The sequence below is a fragment of the Astatotilapia calliptera genome, chromosome 3 (assembly GCF_964374335.1).
Source record: "Astatotilapia calliptera chromosome 3, fAstCal68.1, whole genome shotgun sequence".
NCBI lineage: Eukaryota > Metazoa > Chordata > Actinopteri > Cichliformes > Cichlidae > Astatotilapia > Astatotilapia calliptera.
Window position 1 is genome coordinate 29762973 of NC_137424.1, and position 21593 is coordinate 29784565.

The following is a 21593-nucleotide window of genomic DNA, read 5'->3' on the forward strand; positions in this document are numbered from 1 at the left end:
TAGATTTACCGACTTTCCCACAGCCTTGTTTACTCCTCCTGTATTTCCTGTTTTTTCCACAACAAGTGCTTTCGATATCCCCTCATAAGCTCGGGCAGCTGCATTCACCTGCAGCTGGTTAGAGCAACAGCTGTGTTGTGAAAGCTCAGAAAGGAATATCATCGGTGATGATGCTGAATTTGCTGCACTGGAAAATGTGTGATATTGTCTTTGGTTTCCAGTAGCTCTGCAAACATTTGGGGAATACACCCAAACAGCAGGCAGCAATAAGAAATGCCCTAAAGATGCTTTGGAGTCAACCGCATCCACAAAAGCGGTGCAGTTCTGTAGTTTCACGTATTATTTTCTCACCAGCTGTTAAACTATTTGAGCCTTGTGGATTATAGAGGCGTGGGGATTGACCGGATGGGGGCTTGGGATCCTTTTGTATTTTAACAGGCCATTACTGGGGTGGCAGGGCACGCTGTGACCCTCAGACACCTGAGAGCTGTTCGTCTCGCTGTCTTGATCAAAAGGTTGCTCTTGACTGGCAGGACCGCCCAGCCCTTCGTCCACTTCATCATCGTCGTCCCTTATGGGTGGGCAGGTGCTGCTCACGGGAGGGTGTTGGTGATTTTTGGTGATGCTTCCCAGTCGCAAACCCACATCCAGTGGGACAATGGGGCTGCCGTTCATCGACCTCAGAAAGTCGGGCGTTTGCATTCTCTGAGGCATTTGCGTGAGAGGAGCGTGGTAGTGAGTTTCCGGCTACAAAGACACAGAACAGATTTTGATTGCATCATCATCAGGTTAACTATGCAGTGGTTAGTAATATGGAGCCGAGGCATTCCACAGTTTGGCGAACTCAAGCCTTGACACGCACACTAAGACACACTTACCAAAGATAAAGAGCTGTTTTTCACATATCTCTCCACTCTGAGACGGCTTTCCTCGTCTCTGTCCAGAGGCCTTTCTCTCCCCCTCCGGGAGTTGTTGTATATGGCTGGTCTGCCCAGAGAGTCATACGCAATTCCTCCTCCCCGACTGCCTGAGATAGTAGATCGGCTGTCACGGCAGTGAGGCTGCTCCTGTTTATGGCATGGAAACAAAACACTAGTAACTATTATTCGACACACTGATTAGGTGCATAGATTGTAGCAATTCTATGCTCAAAACAACAGAATTGCTACAAACATTCTCCCCAAATTCACATAAAAAACACATTTTTTAAAGAATCCCTGATTATAGTTAGATCATTTACTTACATGTATATTTAAAAAAAAGTGGTTTTAAAACAATAGCTTAGCATTAACTGGGGAAATGTGCTGTCTTGCTGACAGATGAAAAAATTGGTATTACTGTGTAATATCCCTTTAACCATTATAAAGCTAAACCTGGAAGTCTTCAATAAAGTCTTCCAAAAAGGAGTTGACATAATATTGATGCCAATAGTTTGATGTTAAATAAATAAATAAAAAAATGGCATAATTCTTTTCTCAGTAAGCTGCATTTGATGACACTACAGATGAAATTAAATGGGTTTTCTGTTGTTTTGGGAAATATGCTACAGCGTATTCTTCCTGAAACATAAAAGCCTGCCACTCCCATGTCTTCATGCTAATTACAGGAGCTACAACCAGCAGTAATTTAGCTCAGGAAACAGAGCACTATTAAACCAGTCTGATCTCACTAAAATGTGAAAGGTAACTACTGACTCTTAACACCACATTACATAGTGACATATGTCTGAGCTAAACATTGTCATTTTAACTCTCTTTAAAAGAATCAGCCACTATTTTTGCTCTTCTGATAAAGTTGTAAAGGCCAAATCATGGACTTATTATCAGCCTAGAAAACCAACTAAGCATCAAATAAAAATGAGCATGAGGACAAGAAGTATAAACACGTGAACCCAAACTTCTTCTCCCCTCAATTTTGTTTGCTTTATACCTTATCTAAAGGAGGAAATTCATCTGTCCACAGTAACAAAGTTTCTAACCTCCCAATTGCACCACGCTACATTATACTTCACCAATTAGAGCTGCTGGCTTGCAGTTGTAGTTGGTTGTAGTTTAAAACAGCCTAATGTCTGCCCTAATTCTCAGCATGAACTTTAGGGCCCATTGAGAGGAACAGAGATGTTAAAAGAGAAAGAGAAAAAGAGCTGTGATGCACTACATGCAGATTCGAAATGTTGAAAGTCAGAACTTAGCCATCTGGCATCTGGCTAGTAAAGCCTCAGTCCCGGGCCCTGGCCCTGCATGCAGATTTATATAGATACGTAGACTGACCCCAAGGGAAGACAGGCTGTTCCTCAGTGTTCCCTCCACCCTCAGAGGGATGTTTTCCTCTGTCTGCAATCAAAAGAAACACAACAAAATTCTAAATCGTGAAAAAATCTGTGCATTCAAACCTTACCATACTATGCTTTGATTACTTTAAAACTGATGGTATTATTGATAGAAGATATGAATATTTATCTGTTGCGACTAACAGATTGAAGTATTTGGAGTTAGTCAGAGTGAAATCTGAACGTTGAAAACAGGTTTGTGTGATACAAGTGGTCCACTGATTTGGATCAGTGCTGAGCAGTGTGAGAGAATAATCATGCAAACGTACCGTTCTCCTGGTGTCTGTACTCGTGGAGTTCATTCTCCTGATAGAGGCTTGTCTGGAGAGAGTGTGTATTTCCTCCCTGTGAGAAAAAAAAAGAGAGAAAAATTAATTTGTAAATGGCACTGAGGCTTATAATGCCACGTGTGTTATTCTCTGGCAGCTCAAGTTATGCTAAAGCTTCATTTTTGAAATTTAGATTTCATGCATATTTGTGCCTGCTGTTAATTTACAAGTCCCCCACACAGAGTCATTTAGCCTGTGCATTTTACACTTTATGCTCCTCTAATTTTACACGTTCCGCTGTTGTATCTGTCAGCTGGAATATTCTTAATAGCTGTGATTTGCCCCATTTTTATATATATTCTTCTCAGCCTGCGGATATTATTAATTCATCTCATCTTTTCGCATCTTAATTAAACATCACATTATCTCATACTTTTTCTCAGTCAGCTGTCTCTTTAGCTTCTTGTTCTTGCGCTTGTGGTAACATGTGACAGCAATGATGATGGTGAGCAACAAGACCAGGAGCCCAATGGCCACGCCCCCCACAATGAACATCAGCTCCTTTTCAACACCTCTCGGCTTCGGGGCAATTTCTGTGAAGGTAGAGTTAGAAAGATTAGAATTAAACGGATATGCACTTCTATACACATAGTTTATATTACTTTGAGAAGTATGTTGATACTGCTGCCATCTACCTTCCACATTAATCTCCACCTCTGTCTTTCCAACTCCCACTTTATTCGTTGCCACACACTGATAAGTGCCCGCATCTGAAAGGTTAAGGGGTCGCCCAAAAGCTAGCGTTCCATTCGGGTGTTCGATGACGCCTTTCGGCAATTTTCCATCCTTCCTGTAGAGAGAACGTACACAGACAATACTACATCACAGTCAATCCACACCAATTAATGTCACCTTCAATCTTGAACTCTCTGGACAGGTTGTCAGTCTGTTTGAAGGCTAACAGATAAGAACCCAGAGAGAGCCCATACAAACATGTTTACCCTATTAGGCTCAAGTGTCCTAAAAAAAATGCAGTTTCGCTCCAATAAATGAGATAAATTAGAGTTTATTTGCTGAGTGTCCGAGTCGCTAACAATGTTAGATCCACTTCAAAGAAAGTTCAGTGACACCGGCTTATAGCAAGAGCAAAAACAGAAGTGCTTATCACTGTCATCATGCAGAAGTGAGTTTCGCTGACTAATCGACCTGTATCAGACTCCTCTCACAAAGATTTATAACCTCCTGCAAAGTGGATGCTCTACCCCCAGCATTATAAGTTAAGCAGTGATCCGACAGCCTAGACTCACTAGATAAAAGCCAGCTGGAGTGTTTGAGGTAACTCGGGGACAAAAAGCGAAAATATCACAAAGTATTTGTCAAATATTTGTTTTTCTTATTACTGATTTACTTCCATATTAATCTTCGTTAATATAGTGTGTACATACAAAAACAGTAGTAGAAACACGCTAGCTAGCCACAACAGCTATGGGATATAAATAGTTAACAAGCTTGCTAGCATTAGCTGATAACTGTCACTCCACCCTCCGGTCCTAAGATGCTGAATAATGGCTGTAAACAAATGATAGCAATAAATAAATAAATAATGCCAAGGCTTCAACGTACAGCCACCTGAAAGCAATGGGTGACTTTGGTGTACCTTATACCATCTTTTATAGTAAAGACTCTTTCATAGCTTGCAGCCTCGTATTATTTAGATAATAATTCAGTGGGACATGGCATGCTCGCATAATGATAACAATCAATTCCACAAGATCTTAAAGAAAATTGAACACCCCATCCACCAGCAACACTAATTATACTTCTGTACCTTCTAGAAGAGAACTTAATGATATAGTAGCTGAACACATTGTTTATCTACTGTATCATGTCAAAAATCAAACAGCTACCTGTGGGGCTGAGAAATGCAGCCACAGAGAGAACTTATTCCCCACAGACAACCATGTTAAAATACCCAAATTAGTTAGCAGGGATCTGTCTGTACATTGTACCGGAACAGTTTATGAATGCAGCTTGCTAGCCAAGCGTCCTAGTATGAAATAATAATTTATCTCGCAAAAATGGTTACTTCTAGATCCAATAAAGTAGCGCGATAGAGACCAAAAGACAAACAACGAGGCTTCAAAGTGCAAAGCCCCGAAACTACTGGGTGACGTGGTTGCATCTTTTACATACAGTTAAAAAAGGACACAACTTGAACATTCTCAGAAATACATCTTCTTTTGTATAGAGGCCACTCTATAATGTAATCTATATTAGAGATGTCATAAGTGTGTTGCATAGAACTCTTGTTTCACAGAGTCGTTTCTTTTAAGCAGAAAGGAGGAACCATATACTTGTACTACATATGCAACACATTTTCATGATAACATCTCACACAGATCTCACGCTGCTTCCTTTTCCTCCACCCTCCACCCCTGCCTACCTGCTCCTACTAGTTAACTTCTGATTATTGCTCATCCCTTTCCCTTTTACTTCTCATCCCCCTCCTGCTCCCTCCTTCGTGTGAAACTGTCTCATCTGTCTGCTCTCGGCACAAGCCGGAACATGACACTGTGACAGCAGCTATTACTTCACCTGCCGCCATTTACTAACAGGTTTTCCCAGTGTGTGTGTGTGTGTGTGTGTGTGTGCGTGTGTGTGTGTGCGTGTGTGTGTGTGTGCACGTGCATACACAGTCATTCATAAGTCTGTAAGCGTGTATACACGGTGTGTGCCTCTTAATCTTTACTCACAAAACCTCCTTTCATAAGGTATGTTCCTGTTTTGATAACTATTAAAAAAAAAAGTATTAGATGCTTTACTTTCTGTCAAAACAGCGAAGACATAACCAAACATTTGCTCTTCAGATAGATAAACATATTTTCTGCGTGTTTTTCCCCCGTGAAAGCCTAACTGTCACATGCCTAGATTTAATCGGTGCCATTCCTCTTCCAGCTTTTCAAGGCCTGCATTTTTTCTAGCTACACCACACCCTGAGAATATATTAATGCATTGAAACAAACAGCTTAAAATGACAGCTGGTGACTCAAGCAGAAGAACTGAAACACCTGAGTCAAACCCTCAGCTGGCTGAAAGCAGGGCTTCTCCTGAATGAGCTGCCTTCCAGCCTTCCATTGAGGCCGCAGAAGCAGGAAGTGACAGTGAAATGAGGTTGTTTGGTTAAGACTACGTCCACACTAATGCGTTTTTGTTTGAAAACGCATCATTTTCTCTCCGTTTTGGCCTCCCGTCCACACTGAGACGGCGTTTTTGCTGATGGAAAACGCAGCATTTTGAAAACGCTCTCGAAAACGCATACATTTGGAAACGGTGCTATTGCGTCGCAGTGTGGACACTCAAAAACGCAGACTTTCTAAAACAATGACGCATGTTAGTCATATGATGCAGTCATGTAACCAATTAAACTAAGATAGCGGAGGGCATTATACAGCAGTTCTTTTGTTTGCTCTGAATTTTGACAGCCCTATTAAAGATTAATATCAGTCTGCACATGCTCCAGATAGCTTTTCTTCAAATTCTTTAACTTGCTCACTTGCTTTTGCAACTTTGTGCTTTTGTGTTACTCGCAAAAAAAAAAATCACTTCACACAGCTAAAATCTGTTAGCTGTGTGAAGTGCTGGAATAAATTTGACAGATGTATGATGGCAAAAGCACACTATGAGGATTTCATGTAAGGCCTTCACAATTATCAATGCAAAAACACTGATGCTAATGATATCACCACAATATTTAAATATAATTCAAATGTAAGTGCATGAACTGTATATTTTAGATATGTAAAATATACAATATTTAAGTTGATTTTAGTCCATTTAACTGGAAATTCAGGGTTAGTTTCCATAAATTCATAAATTAGACACAGACATTAGATTTAATAACATAAGTACGCAGGAATTATTGGGGAGGAAGCACTAGCTACACATTTCCATGAAAAGAATGTCAAAAGACAAGAAACTACCGTGATGTGTAGTCTACTGCCGGCATTGTGTAACTCCAGTTCACAGTTTCACCTATTCACAGTGGTGTCACCATTCCTCTTTCATTTTGCCATGTATGCACTTGTGCACATGCAGTGCAGTGTGTACCCAGCATAAGAGTATTACAGTAGTAATTAAAAGTTTTGTAAGTTTAATCATATTGTCTGGTGTCTTTCTGTGTGTTTAAGTAAACTCCTAATGTGTAAACAACAGTGACTGTTGCTTCTACTAAGCATTTTCCAACAAGACTTGCTGTATGTAATAGTAACTAATACATAATTAATAAGTAATAAAGTAACTGTAAGTTGGTGATGACCTGAATTTGCTTTCACCAAACGTTAAATTAAAGTGGTGAAATCATGGGACACAAAACTGGCATCACAACTGGCACTTCTGATTAAAGTAACCATGACCAGACAGTTAGTCATACAAACAGCAGACACCCGGAGAGATAGGTGGATCCTACCATACCTGATCCAGGTGAAGACGTGTGGTTTGGGGTTTCCTCCACTCACGCAACTCAGGGCAGCATTCTCCAGACCCACATACCAGTTTCCATTGTAGCCAGATACCTCTGCGTGCGGCGGATCTGAGAGAAAGGATAATAATTTACCAACTTTAACGCTTTGAGATGGAATAATCAGACTTACAGCTGATGCGAATATGAATGCAACATTTTACAAATAGTTAAAATCACTGCCACGGCTTAACGTCAGTGTAAGGTATTGTGAATGATAATGCATTAAAAATTAAGGAGGGGAAGTACTACTATTTTTTATGTATATTTAACACACTCTTCATCTTGAAAATGAAAGGTGAAGAGAGTTTTATAGATATAAAATGTAGGTAGTGTGAGCTAGACTTGCTAATATGGAGAGAAACGTGTGTAGCAACACAGTGTTCAGAAAGTCTCTTGTGACTCTGAAGGGATCACAACAGTGATAAAAACAGGAAGTGAGAACATCGGTCCTATTACTGCTTTAACTCTACGTATGCTTGTGTTTTTCATGATTTAAATGTGTCTCATTTCTGCACTATTGGATCATCTCAACTCTTTTGATTTTTAAAACATAGTCCAGTTTGGGTGTAATGTGGAGGGAAACTCACAGTGCACTACCAGCTGGTTTTTTAACCTGCGGGGTTCCGAGTAAGTCGGATGCCAAACCAGGCAGTCCAACTTCTTTCCATTCATGCCTCTCAGGGGATACAGGGAGAAGTGAGAGGAGACTGCCCCGGTGTCTGAGGTGCGATTGATCGACTTCCCGTTCAGTTCGGTGTCCCAGGAGAGCTGCGGCAGGGGTCGGGCTACGGAGCGGCAGGTAGCAACCTGGCTGAATTCCTGTCCCTCCACCACAGTCACAGAGTCCACTGTGGAAATGGGATGAGCTGGAAGAGGGGTGGTTACAGTGTTTGATCAGGGAGGAGATAATGATGGTTAGATCAACACACTCAGCAGCCAGTGTTGAAGGCAGCTGTACACTTAAACAGATATTTAAAGGTCTTTCTAAGTAAGCGTGTCTGGTCTTATGCAACATGCGGGTCGCAGCAAAAGTTTGCTCACTAATTAGAAGAGCGTGTGGCTACGTTTTTAGAGAAGAAATAAGATACATAGTTTCTTTCTTTCCTCGCTTATCAGTATTAAACAACTTTATGGTAACAACAGCAATAACTGCTTATGCTTAAATATTTAAAGCTCAAATAAGATTTGAATGCTTTCAGGGTAATAAAATTAAGTGAGCATAGTTTTTTTTTCAGGCAGTCAGAGTTCATTTAAGTCTGCAGTCTTGTTAGATCAGCTGATAACAGCTGATCTCAGTGTTGACATCTCAGCTGATTTACTACTGAGCAAATCTCATGTAAAGCCATTTATTTAAAGTGCTTTAACCTGCCTACAGTTTCTTAAAGCTTATGCAAGCAACCTTCCTCCACCCCACATCCTCTTGATACTGTATCTATTTTAATCAGCGCCATATCTGTTCAGTACTGTGGGATCTTGCTGCTGCTGTCACGGTCAGACTTTCCATGTGTGGTAAAGTAAAGAGGGACAAAAATGAAGCTATATCACCAAATATCAATTATTGTAGGCAGTAAAAACAATTTTCTTCAGAGTTAAGTAGAGCTGATGATGACTGATTTTGCTGTCGAATAATGCAGTTAACACTAATGATACCATTATAATAATAACGTTATTAGTGTTGATTTGCCTCCTAATGAGTTATAAGCAAATAATCAAGAGGTAGATTCTGGTCTGAATTCAAACCAAAGCAGAAAATCTTCAGTGCAACCTGATCAAGGCTTCTTTTGCTACATACTAGAGGAAACGTGTTGTTAGAGGTTGAATCCTAGAAGCACTTGTAAATTCTATATACTGATTATTACTTGCACTTGATCAGTTTTATTAATTCAAAAGTGTAGAACCATATATCGACAGTAAGACGATAAGATAATGTGAACGTTGGAAACACGACAAAATATACTTCTGAACAATAAACTTCAATTACAACCTTAAATGTAAAAACCTGAAAATACGACCACTTGTAATGCCTTATTAGGTGCTACAAATGCTTAATCGAGTGACAAATACAGTCATGAGTAAGTGTGTTATTTTGTCTGTGTTACTACATTATTAGTCATGTATTAGCTACGCCTTAATAAACTAACAACCTGGTGACAATATGAATTAGTTTCCATCCTTGAGAAGACAACATATTGTCTCTTCTGTTGTGTATTGTATGCCAGAGTCATGATGGAAGGACTCACTATGCACAAGGAGTGACAACTCTGTCTCAAAGTTTCCAAAGGGGAAAGTGCTGACATGGCAGGTGTACTTCCCCTCATCAGAGATCTTTGTGATCTTGATGACCAGAGACGAGTCCTTGGTGGGTTGGTTGCTGTTAAACTCCACGCGATCGGCCCACGGTCCGAACGCTAAGGACAGAGACAAAAAGAGAAAGACAGTTTAGGGAACCCAAGAGGAAGGATGTCACACAGAAAGTTAAATCCAGCAAGTTCAAACAAACCTCAGGCTTTCTTTTTAGCATTTTCAGTTCCGTACACATGTCTGAATCCCTCTCTTATAACTGAAATTACGTTACGGCGTGGGCACTAATGCCTTCTGTGAGCAAAGACTCCAATATCACCTAAAATTACACCAAACTATAAAAATCTCTGGCAAACTGCTTTTAGACATTTATGAGCTCAAGCCTTGGTGCATGATATGTTTACTGGGAGGAGAAACAAAGCCACTAAATAACTCTTGTCAGCTAAAACAGACGCATTAACTTGCAATACAAGGAAACTTTGTGAGGGATTGATAAAGAAAACATTTCCCACTGTGAGGAAAAGGGAAGTAACTCAATGTGACAATTTAGTTTTTAGCACTTGGCAGAGGACGTAAAGACAAGGTCGAGGGCAGAAAGAGAACTGGAGCTCAGACACAGTGCCAGTTACCTGTTTTTCCATTTACATGATGTGCGGTGATGATCTGCTCCTTGGTACCATCAGGTTTGTCCTGAAACCAGGTGACCTGCACCACTGTACTCTCGGCATCTGGCTCGTAGCGACAGGGTAGGATGGTCTTTTCCTCCGCCAGGGAAGTTAAGGAATAGTTTGGAGGAGGTGCCACAAAGTCTCCTTTTATCACTGTCACTGGAAGAGAAAGATAGGACCATAAATTCATCTGATATAAGAATCAAGTACTTGCAGCTAATTGACAGCACGGTGGCTTGTTCATCTCTAACACAGTGACACTGAGCTTGGCACGCTGGTCGTAAATACTAGAATCCCATTACAAGTGCCACATTTTTAAAAGTTTTAACCAGAAAGTGGAACTCCTGAGACTCAGAAAACACAAGCAAACTCTTCACAGAAGGACTCTGCCTGGGCTCAAACCCCAGACTCTTTTGAAGTGATCTACAGGCTTTCTGAAGCTCTTTTTTCTTTGCACATTGACTGTCTTTTCAATCATTTTCAGTTGACTCCTTATTAATAACAATTTTAAAGGAATGCTTGTTTCTTTGTTTCTTCATTAAGACAACTAACAGCAATTTATTAATCACTGAAGCCACCTAACTTAATAGAAGAACCAGGGTTGTCTCTACAAATAACACACAACATAACAAAGAAAAACAATTTTAAACAGTGTCTTTAGCAACTTGTTAATCCCAGCCTGTGGCAAAAGCAAAGAATTTTTTTCCAATGTCTTTAATTGAATCTACAGAAAATGCAAATGAAAACACAGCTTCATTGCAATTCTGCACCAACAGGCTGATTCCAGAAGAGCTAGAAGCCGAAATCTTGGCCTATCTCAGAATGGTGAACTGAACAAGCGGCAGGCGTTTAAAAAGACGTACAGCAGATGAACATGAAAATGAAAACCTTAACTGTTTGATCTTAATCTCAAAGTCACATCCATGAGAAACAGAAAAATGTCCAACAAAGAAGAGATAGGACCTGAGAGATGGATCAATATGTACAGAGGACATCAGGAGAGAGGTACAACATCTGTGCACCACTGCAGAGCCGCTGTCAAGGTTTGGGGCTGCATTTCAGCCACTGATGTAGGAGATCGGGAATACTGATGGAATTATGAATACAGAAATGTACCATCTGGAAAGTGTCTGATTGGCATTGCTTCATTTTTCAGCATGATCCCAAACACACTGAGAGTGCAGCAAAAGCATTTCTGGATAGAGAAACACACAATGGAGAACTATCATCTCAACAGAGGATGAAACAAAAGGCAGCAAAAAGGGTTTTGAATGTCCTTCAAGAAGCCTGGAAAACTATTCCTGAAAACAACATCAGAAAATTAGAAGAAAAGAAAGAGTTCAGGATGTGTTAAAAAAAATAATAAAGTGACCAAATAGTGACTTTAAAGCTTGTTAGAAACACACAATCTCAGTTTTTTCTTATTAAATCTATAAATACACTATATAAATAATTCCATCTATTTTAAATTTTCCTGGCAAAATATAAAGAAATCACACTTTTAAACAGTGTTGTATCTTTAAAAAGAGAAGTCTCAGTTATATGTGCCAGTAACTACTGTAACTTGTGTGCTGTAGTGGTGATAAGGCTTTTAACTTGTTTTCTGTTTTCAACTTGCTACCTAAAGAAAAGTAAAAGCATACAGTTTTACATTAATACGAAGTTGCATCAGTTCTACAGTAACTTTGCGAAGCTGCTTTATGCCGTGCGTCAAAAGTCCCAGTTCAATTAAAAGCATAATAGTGTGGAAAATGGTGGCCTGGCTGTGCCGGAGTTATATATTATTTGAGTAAGCAAGCTGTGGTTATGTGGGGTGGCTATTTTGTCCGAGCACAGGAAGCCAGAGCTGCTTCTCGTACTGTCACGCTTTTCTGTTAAGCTGAGCCAACAAGCTGCAGGGTTTAATGCAGCTCTGATAGTAGTTTTGTCTTTTTGCCAAACTGTCTGGAAGGACTAAGCAACATTTAAAATGATTTCATTAATATAGTGTTTCAGGAGCAGAGTTTCGGTAGAGACAGGTGTGCACTAGTCTGACTGGCAGCAACATAGTTTTAAAAAATGGCAGTGTTTAAAGGCAACGGATGAGGTTTGAAGGCACAGAGTTAGTACAGAAAACAAGCTGTATATCATAAGCATGAGTCAGTACAAGTGAAGATATGTCGTATAACTAGTTGTTCAAGATAAGCTTTCAAAGAAACTAAATGCTCAGTGTCTGCACACAAACAAAGGGACCCCAGAAAACATAAAGTTAACACAAAGTGCATCGTATCACATGTCTCATTGTCACAAAGCAGCATTATTTAGTGCAAACCACAAGTTTACATAAATATCTTGTTTGTTTTTTTTACTTTTCTCCCCTTCCTCCTTTCAGTTTGCTAACCTGTTTGCTCTCAACAGACTACAATCCTTCACGTTACCTGCAATATGTGCAGCGCACTGTTACACGGTTTAAAACTGTATTTAATGCTTCTTTGCATTTGTGCATGTTCACCTTGGCACAATGCTAAAATAAAACTGAATTCAATTTTGTGGAAGTTTTGCCTATACGCACAATGCCTGCTGTCATATTGCTGCTCTTAGATCAAGCTGGAGTTGATTGATACTACGATGCCACCATTTCCGGTTGTCATCTAAAGGCTGAAAGCTAAAAACAGCTTGCTTGCCTAATAAGGTTACAAGGTGTAGTTTTGTTTTTAATACTCATATATATCTGGAAACAAGAACTGAAAACTCTGGTTGTTTCATTTAAACTTTTCAGCTGGTTTCTAGCAGCTAGAATAAGTCAGTTTATCCACATAAGTTAGTTTTCATTCGAGCTTTTAGTAATATTCATATTTTCATTCATGGCTTCGTTCGGACGTTGATTCAGTAGCTGATGTGGTAGAATCTGTTCAGATATGTCGGTGGGTACGATGTGAATCATGCATTTACCAGCAGACCTGATGACTCTTCTCATCAGACAGGTGTGTTTTTTTTTCCATGAATGTGTGTGTGTATGTGTCACCCTGATGTTTAAACCTACTTTGGAATCTGCCTGTGCTGCATTACTGGAATGATGCCCAGCCTACCCTGCTTTTATGGGATTGAAAGGTTTTCTTCAGTCTAGTGTAGCATTATCTGTTCATGTTAACTTTTTCCAAGTCATTTTTGTCCATGAATTACCTGCAAAGTTCTCATCTCATACAATATTAGGTTTTTTGTTTTTTAAGCATGCACCCCAAGTCTCACAAAAGATGTATAATAGCACCAATCTATAAACTTAAGGACTGATTCAGGCAAAATTATGATGTATTGTTTAAAAACAAAAATGTCCATGGCTGAAGCAAAGACAAAAAAGCCACATAAATTACACAAAAAACACACTAAAATGCAGTAGAAACTGGAAGGGTACTCAGAGTCATGACACAAAGCCCTGTGTCCACTGTTGTGATTTAAAGATAAGAAATCGGGATCAGGATCTCTTACCTTTAAATCACATACACATCTTACATCTCTACAATGGTGAGATATGTATGTAGGTAGATGAGGGCAGACTGCCAATAGTGAGATGGTGACAGACAATAGCACCCAGCAAAGAAAGCTTAGACAAAAATCAAGAGGAAGTGCAGCGTCCACAGAAAGACTGCGGACACTTTTTAAAGTGTCATTGAGTTTTATTGTTGAGAAAGATAAATATAAATGACTTATTTGATAATAAATCAATTTGATGTCCATCTCTCAAAGAGTTCCTCCCCTTTCTGATCGCTGCACAGCTTATGGGCTAATGTGCAGTTTTTACAGTGACAAACGGTATATAATATAAACCACAGCCATTCACACTTTGAGTAAACAGTGTTTGACAAACACTGTAAGAGTGAAGTAAGTAAGAACTAGCTTTCAGTAAGGTTTTCAAACATATGTGGCTAATGACCTTACCTTCTATCTCAGATCAGTCTGACTGATTCTGACTCACAGGCCTTATCCCCTTTGAGCTTTAAGCGAAAGTTTAAATCACTCAGACCTCTGGAGTACCCGTATAACATGTATTTTGTAAGTGCATCAGCAGCTTCTGACATGTTTTGCATACATTTGAGTAGTGATGTTTGTACATAGTATTTAAATATGAAATGAATAGTGGGCCCAGGATAGAGCCTTGCGGAACACCTGTAGACAACATGGGAGTATTTGCATTTCTGGGTAAATTTAGCAACATTATTTTATAACGTTGAGTGTTGTGTTTAAGTATATGTAGTAGAAAGTCTTATGAAGGCTGTGTGGATATTATTTATCATATCATCACATTTTTGAATGACATATTTATACTTAAGCAGCGCACACACATACACACTAGGAGGATCCACAGAGTTCATATGAATGCTGCAGAAAGAAGCGTATTGATCAACAGCAACCAGTTTTTCCAGAAATAGAAGCCAGGAGTGTTTCCTAACAGCCCTCCTCTATGTATTCTTGAGAAAACTGACTATGCCTTTAGAGGTTGCAAAACATGCTCATGAATATGCTTCAGATACTGTATTAGGCCTTAATAGGGTACAGGAAAACCAAAGTGTGCATCATGATATTTTTAAAAAGCCTTTTTTAACTTCCGATGCGTTTGATGTGTGACACACAGCTGCTTTATCGCTGCGAATAGTGGAGTACAGCGGCGCATAGGCAACACATTAAACAATCACAGCACAATAAAGGGGTCAGTAAAGGCAGGGGATAAAGATATATAGTATTAAAAGAACACAAAACATGTTTAAATATCATTTTCATCAGACTTCATATGAGCGCTTATCTTACCAAAGACAAGGAGGACAAAGAGGCACAGAGAGAGTCTGTTCAGCAGAGATGTCATTCTCTCTGGGAGTTGCTGTTAACTGTGCACAACTTTTGACAATTTCAGCAGTGGAAGAAAGCTCATAAGTCCAGGTAATATGATCCTAACTGACAGGCAGGCTCGAAGCATTGAGGCACGCTCATGGCTCGTACTGCCGGATCATCCTTGGAGATGTTTTTTCTTTGAGAACCAGGTCCCTTTGAGAAATGGAAAAACTGTGCGTAACCCCGTCCTTGTGAAAAAGTTAAATCCTTTGAGTTTAGAGTCCTGTATGGTTGTTAAGCCCACGCCATCATGTTTGCCCTTTAGAGGAAAATAAGGCGCAGCTTTACCTGTTTGGGATACACCTGTTTGAGCTACACCCCTCTCTCTCTCTCACTCTCTTGCTCTCGCTCTGACATACACACACACCTAACAACCCGACAAGCCACAAACACACACTCACGCGCACACAGCTGCGGGGAAAAAAAGTCACCTTTCCGGTTTGGTTGAGGCAACATGACAGTTATTTTCTCGTCTTTACTTGCTCTGCTCAGAGGAGAGGCAGGTGAAAAGCAGGCACAAAGACGCTGTTTAAAAGAATGAATGTTTTGCTTTAATACTCACCCTGATACTAAACTAGTGCCTCCTCCCTCATAAAGAAAGCAAATTAATCCTTTAATTTAAAGGGATCGTCACAAACATCATTACTATGCAAAAAATTCCTGTGAAGACTTCCTCAATTTAAAAAGAAAAACACACAAACACACACAATAAAACACCACCCTGCACATAATGGTATTTGTAATCTTGTTAATTTGCATACATGTAACTGGCATATTCACAGCTTGTTACAAAATAAATCTGAGCAGCTGTAACCAGCTAAACCAACAGGACGCCAGCAGTAAAACTACTGCCAGTTACTAATCATTATTAGTATAGTATAGTAATGTTTCGTTTTATTATTTTGGGGTTTTAAATCACAAGGTTGGAGGCTTCTTGGAGACACAACATTTAATGTTAACATAAAACTTTTAATAGGTTTGGTGTGTATGTACATGTGACAGTTTTAAGGCAGAAGTTTACTTACAAAATAACATGCATGATTTTTTTCGATAGCACACAGGTGAGGACCAAAGACAGCATCGCTGCCATCCTGTGGTGTACAGGAAACACTGCTCATTAAAGAGAAGCACGATTATGTTTTTCTGTACTCCTCAACAACAATTGAACATCTTAAACTGCAGCATTTTTTTAAAACAGTCATGTCTTCTTCTGTTCTGTTTTCTTGTTGTTTTCTTGTTTTTTGAATAGCAGAACTTGGGAGGCTAAAACTAAAACACACAATTTCTCATGTTCACACAAACGGGCAGCAAAAAAAAGAAGAAAAGGAGGAAGTGAGATGGACAGTACAGCTTGTCTATATAAAAAAAAGAGTTTATATTTATATATATATATAAATATCAAGCAAAAATCACTCTTTTTTCAGTTACTGGGTATAAAATATACTGGATATATACTGGATATAAAATATCTCTGAAGCTTTACCGCTGTCAAACTGAGTTTGTGTTAATGTTAAATATACAAGCAATCAAAGTATGTCATGCAACAAGGAAAAAGCATTTCTCGCAATCTCCCCTTTCTGGCCTCAACTTCCCTGTTTGTGACTCCTTCCAAACTTCCTCTAGAATCTCTAAAAGCAAAAGGGAAATAACCCGTGATGTACAAAATCTCATACATTCTTGAAGACCTAAGCTGAGTATGATGTGCAACATTTAATTACAAAGAGAGAAAGAAGTCATTCGTCATATCACTTCTTCATGCCGATTGTTTCATATGTATCCGTTGCATGAGGAGTGAGACCCTGAGGGGGAGGATGAGGAGAATTTCAGTCCATAATTCATTAAATATAATTATAATAATAATCCAGCATTTGACTATCTGCTGGTTTTCTTCTCTTTGACATGTTGATAGCACAACAACTCACCGTATATATGCCCTCTTCAACATTCTGACAAGGAAAGAGGAGAGAAAAATGTCAGATACAGTAGAAATTAAAGAAATCGGACATTGTAATGACGGGTTTTTTTTGGTTCTTAGTAACTAGTTACAGATCTGAGAAAAAAAATAGAAGCCAGTAAGCAACACATGAGTGGCTTAGGCGGTGCAGAGTTTGTGGCTAGCAATAGGAAATTAATAGACTTAAAAAGGGGGTGAAGCAGCGCACCAGTTTTGCATGAGAAAAAGAACACTATCTATCTCTGTATCCTGTGCAAGTCAGATTTTTGACAGAAAGAAAAAAAACTGTCACTGAAGCTGCTGCTTGTGGATTAAATTTAGAACTACGGATATTTATAAAACTGTCTTGGCTTCATGTAAATGTTAAATGTCCACATAGCTAAAACCAGATTCTTTGGCTCTAAGTGACACCCTGTTCATTTTCTAAACCTTCCCAGAGCGACAGATGTCTACACGAGCTCGAAAGTAAGCTGAGTAGTAAGTCCTTAATAGAGATTTGGATTAAATATGTCATGAACTAAGTAGACGTGGGTGTATGCGGCTATGGTGTGGCAGCTTCATCCTTCAGTTTCTGCTCCATTTTCAGACCTCAGGGTTTGTCCACTGAGGTTTGACCTGGCCAATGAGCTCATCTTTGTCTCTGGTGAAGTTCTGCCTTCTGGTTGTTTACCGAAACGCTACTTTTGTGCTGTGGTGTGTATGTGTCGCTGCTGTCTGCAGTTTAGACAGTGTGTTGCTTCTTTGTGCCTGTGTCAGTAAGGTATGCACTTGTGTGTCTGCATCCATTCTCACCCCCTTCGGCTTTCCTTTCCCAGCGGCCTCTTTAGCATTGGAGATCTGTAGAAGGCAAAGTTAGGGATCATTAAAGAAAAACTACAGTAACGTTTGAGTATAACCCTAAAGGTATGGTAAGCTATACGTGCATTTCCTGTTGTCACTTTAGAGTTAGCAACATTACACACGCTTTAGATATATCTTCTTTCGTTTGTCACAAATAAAGGAAGTGCAGTGCAGTAAGATAATGACCAAGTACTTGTGCTGCAAAAATAGTTTAAATCTAAAATCATCACTGTCAGCATGTAGAAGTACCACAGTCAAGAGAATATTTTTATAACCATCTTAAAGAGTTTGTGTGCTTACTTTGCTGATAGCCTACTGTAGATACATTTCAACTTTCTTGGATACAACTTTTATGAAAACCTTATATTAGTGTTGATGTAGGCTTCTGCAAAGACATATACATTTATATCATATGCAAACCTTGACTTTGCAGTAGAGAGCTGTCAGGATGATCCCGTACAGAAACAGGATGCCATCCAGGATATAACAGATCTGGGGCTCAGCAAGAGCCGCTGAGAAAACACAAGGGAATATCGTTAGCAGATTAGATTAGATCATATATTCATTTAAAATGATTATATATCATTGATATATCACTTATATCAGCGATAACACGGTTTTGTTGGGTAATGGCGCTGCCACCACTTTAGACTGAGAAACAGCGATGGCAGCAAGTTCTGTGCAACTGCAGAACGCTGTCTGTCGGTCAGTCTGCAACATGTAACATGTTTAAATGTATCCATAAATACATTCAAATAGCATAAGATATGGGGTATGTTGCCTTTTTTTAATGCTGTGTCTTATCTGTGCTCTCAGTTGATCGACTACTGTGATTAACAAACAGCATGGGAGGAAAACTTCAAATATGCGCTACACAGTACTCAACAGATAGTTTTAACACTATAATCATTCAAAAACCTTTCATATTGCAAAAATTACAAGCAAACTGTCTATAAATAACTAGAAGGACTGGATCGTATCTTTCAATGACCAACATCTGTCTGACTGACTGTAGAAGATACAACAAAAATCCTTAATGCTGTTATCTGTGCTCTCAGTTGATCGTCTACTAAAAGAAGTGTGACTAACAAACAGCATGGGAGGAAAACTTCAAATATGTTCAGGCCTAAAGTTTAAAGTGAATAAGAACCTACGCTACAATATTCAACAGGCTCTTCTCGCTGCATGTTTACCACATAATGGAAGCACTGAACAGTACTCAACAGATAGTTTTAACTCTATGATCATATAAAAACCTCTTTTATCTTGCAGAAATTACAAGCAAAGTGTCGACAAACAAACAAAAGAACTGGGTCATGTTTTGACATCACAAACATCTGACTGACTATAGAAGATGCAACAAACGGCCTTAAAAAGCATTGATCTTACATTACAGTACTTTGAAGGTTGTGTGTAATTTCAATATTGCGCGATCGTGTCATATTCAGTCATTTATAATCCATAAAAGTGTTGATAAATCTAAAACTGTTCTGGATATAAGAAATTCAAGAAACTGACCTTTTTTTAAATAAGTATTTTTTAGAATTATAAGTAATTATTGCCCAAATAATTCAGTTTTTGTACTAGTCTCTCTTTTTTTTTTTGACAGCTACTTTGTTTTTCAAGGAACTAAAACTTACGTGATTACAAAGATCCCGTGTAACTTTAGATTGGGTACATGAAAAGAGAAGTTTTGTCTTATGACTCCAAAAACAGCTATTGGCCAGTCAAAGCACAGAGAGTTGGATTTCTTCAAATTTGCTAAATTCAGATGGAAAAGATGAGATCATAGGAAGAATTCATCAAAAAGTCTGAATGGTTTATAATTAACTTTTAATAATGGCTTTTCTTATTAAGGCTGAAAGTATACACTGAAAGTATATTATGGCCTTTAAAACTTTGATGTGTACACAGTTATTTGCAGTTGGATGAAAGGATGATGTCTTCATTGTGAATTTCCCCAGACAGCTAACGTCATTTTGGTCTGTTCCTTCCTTCACAATTTGTTTCGCTCTTCTCATAAATTCACTTCTCTAAAATCTCTGATCACATGACGGCTGTGCACACAGAGACTCGCTTCCAAACAGTGTGATGTAAAGTTGGACCGCCACTAAATTTCTGCCACACGTGTAACAGACATGCTTGCTCTCAGGTGTATCCATTACGTTTGCATGTGATCTTAAAATGTTGCGGTTTATCTTTACTTTTTCTTGGCATCTTTGGTTTTTCATAAGCAGTGTTGGGTTCTTAAGAAATGTAAGTCACCTGACAGCTATTGGTTTGATAGTGATGTAGTAACAGTTTTTTCTTTCCTGACTTCTGGGGCATCAGCAGTGAGCACAGCAATTCAAAAGAAAAAATAAAAATCACTGAGACCCTTTTACTTTTTTTCCTTTTGCATTAGAACTGCGGGGTACTCAGGAAACATGAAGAGATTTTTTTCTTTAAGAATTTTATACTAGTTGTAGACTAGCTGTAGGCCGCTCAGATGGAACCAGACATTTGCACCTTATTTAAGGTGCAAATGTCTCTTACACGGTTAATCTGTTCAGTTTTTTGAGACAAAAAAATGCAAACTGCAAATGTTTAGGGATAAAAGTACGAAACTGTTCCCTGCTACCTTCTCACTTATGTTCTTTAAATAAATAAAACATCTTTTTTCTTTAAAAAAAAAAAAAATCATAATCCACATTTGCATAAAGACAAACATCGACATTTGACAACCATTAAAAAGTCAAAAAAATATCCCAGAATGATCTCACAGCAACTTCACCAGACGCGTTTCCGTCTGCAAAATTAATGGCCGATTTAGGGGCCGACAACCTGTACGTGTTTCAGCTTAGCCTGTAAAAATGTGTTTATTTGATCCCATTAACTGTTGGTTGTATTTGATTAAAAACGGAACAACAGTGTGATTTTATTTTATCTTTTACTTAACAAAAAAAAAGAAGAAGATTTTTGCACATACACCGTCAGAGACAAGTTTCCCATATTTGGAGGGAGCTGAATTTGTTACATACGCAGAAGTGGCTGAACAAATGCAGAAGCTGCTACTGGCCATATAGACCAGCATCCACACCCCTTGCCACAAGCAACAAACTCAGCAGGGTCAGTTTCTCTTCTCACAGGAACTAAAATGTGGTAAATACATCTGCTGCCTACACTGAGCGGAATAAGGCCAAATGTCAGAAAACCTCAGTGTTCTCTAACTTTCGGTAAACAGGATAGTGTAGTTAAAGAAATGCTGTTTAATTGAACAGCAGTGTTGAATCTAGTCAACCACATAATGAAAACACATCATGTTCATCCTGATTAACTTTACACCTCCGTTCACCCAAAAACTGTTCATTTTTCTCGGAAACTGAAACCAAGCGCGAGATCTCTGGACATTAAATCTGGTGACATAAAAACAAAGCGTTCCAGTATTTGTGTCAACTCACCGGCTTTCCCAAAACACATCCACAGAGGAATGGCCACCAGCATTTGGTTCCTGCACCACCCAGCCATGATAACACAGGCTCGACACGGATAATCAGCTCCTTGAACAGCGAGCAAACACGACTGCTTGGTGCGTTTTTTTTTTTCCGCTAAAGACTTCGACTACTGCATACCCAGCTTTACAGCTCAGAGGGGAAGTTGTGGTCTGAGCTCTAAGTCCATTTGTCTCAGATCTCATCAGACCACTCCCCCTGTTAACACCAACCAAGAGGAAAGACTTCACTCAGGCGTCGGTGTCTGCTGTCATCTTTAATACTTTATTTGTTTTCAGGCGGCACAAGAGCGTGGAAAGAAAAAAAGAAAGAGGGTGTTTTAGACTTTACGAAGCCTTAAGATGTCAACTTATCGCAGT

General features: G+C 39.1%; 2 protein-coding genes across 2 annotated transcripts; both read right to left on the reverse strand.

Annotated features, from left to right (window-relative positions):
* Positions 1-211: 211 nt before the first annotated feature.
* nectin4a (nectin cell adhesion molecule 4a) lies at positions 212-15301 on the reverse strand. The gene is made up of 11 exons (XM_026160224.2): positions 14869-15301; positions 10048-10245; positions 9358-9525; positions 7705-7983; positions 7069-7186; positions 3294-3448; positions 3032-3191; positions 2599-2674; positions 2271-2333; positions 879-1067; positions 212-747 (listed from the first exon to the last, which is right to left on the reverse strand). Exons 1-11 carry the CDS (start codon positions 14921-14923, stop codon positions 358-360), a joined length of 1851 nt encoding a protein of 616 aa, XP_026016009.2. The 5' UTR covers positions 14924-15301; the 3' UTR covers positions 212-357.
* A 582-nt stretch (positions 15302-15883) lies between these two features.
* On the reverse strand, positions 15884-21510 carry fcer1g (Fc epsilon receptor IgFc epsilon receptor Ig). The gene is made up of 5 exons (XM_026160291.2): positions 21184-21510; positions 18164-18255; positions 17696-17740; positions 16872-16895; positions 15884-16748 (listed from the first exon to the last, which is right to left on the reverse strand). The coding sequence occupies exons 1-5, from the start codon at positions 21248-21250 to the stop codon at positions 16695-16697; spliced, it is 282 nt and encodes a 93-aa protein (XP_026016076.1). The 5' UTR covers positions 21251-21510; the 3' UTR covers positions 15884-16694.
* Between the last annotated feature and the right edge of the window lie 83 nt (positions 21511-21593).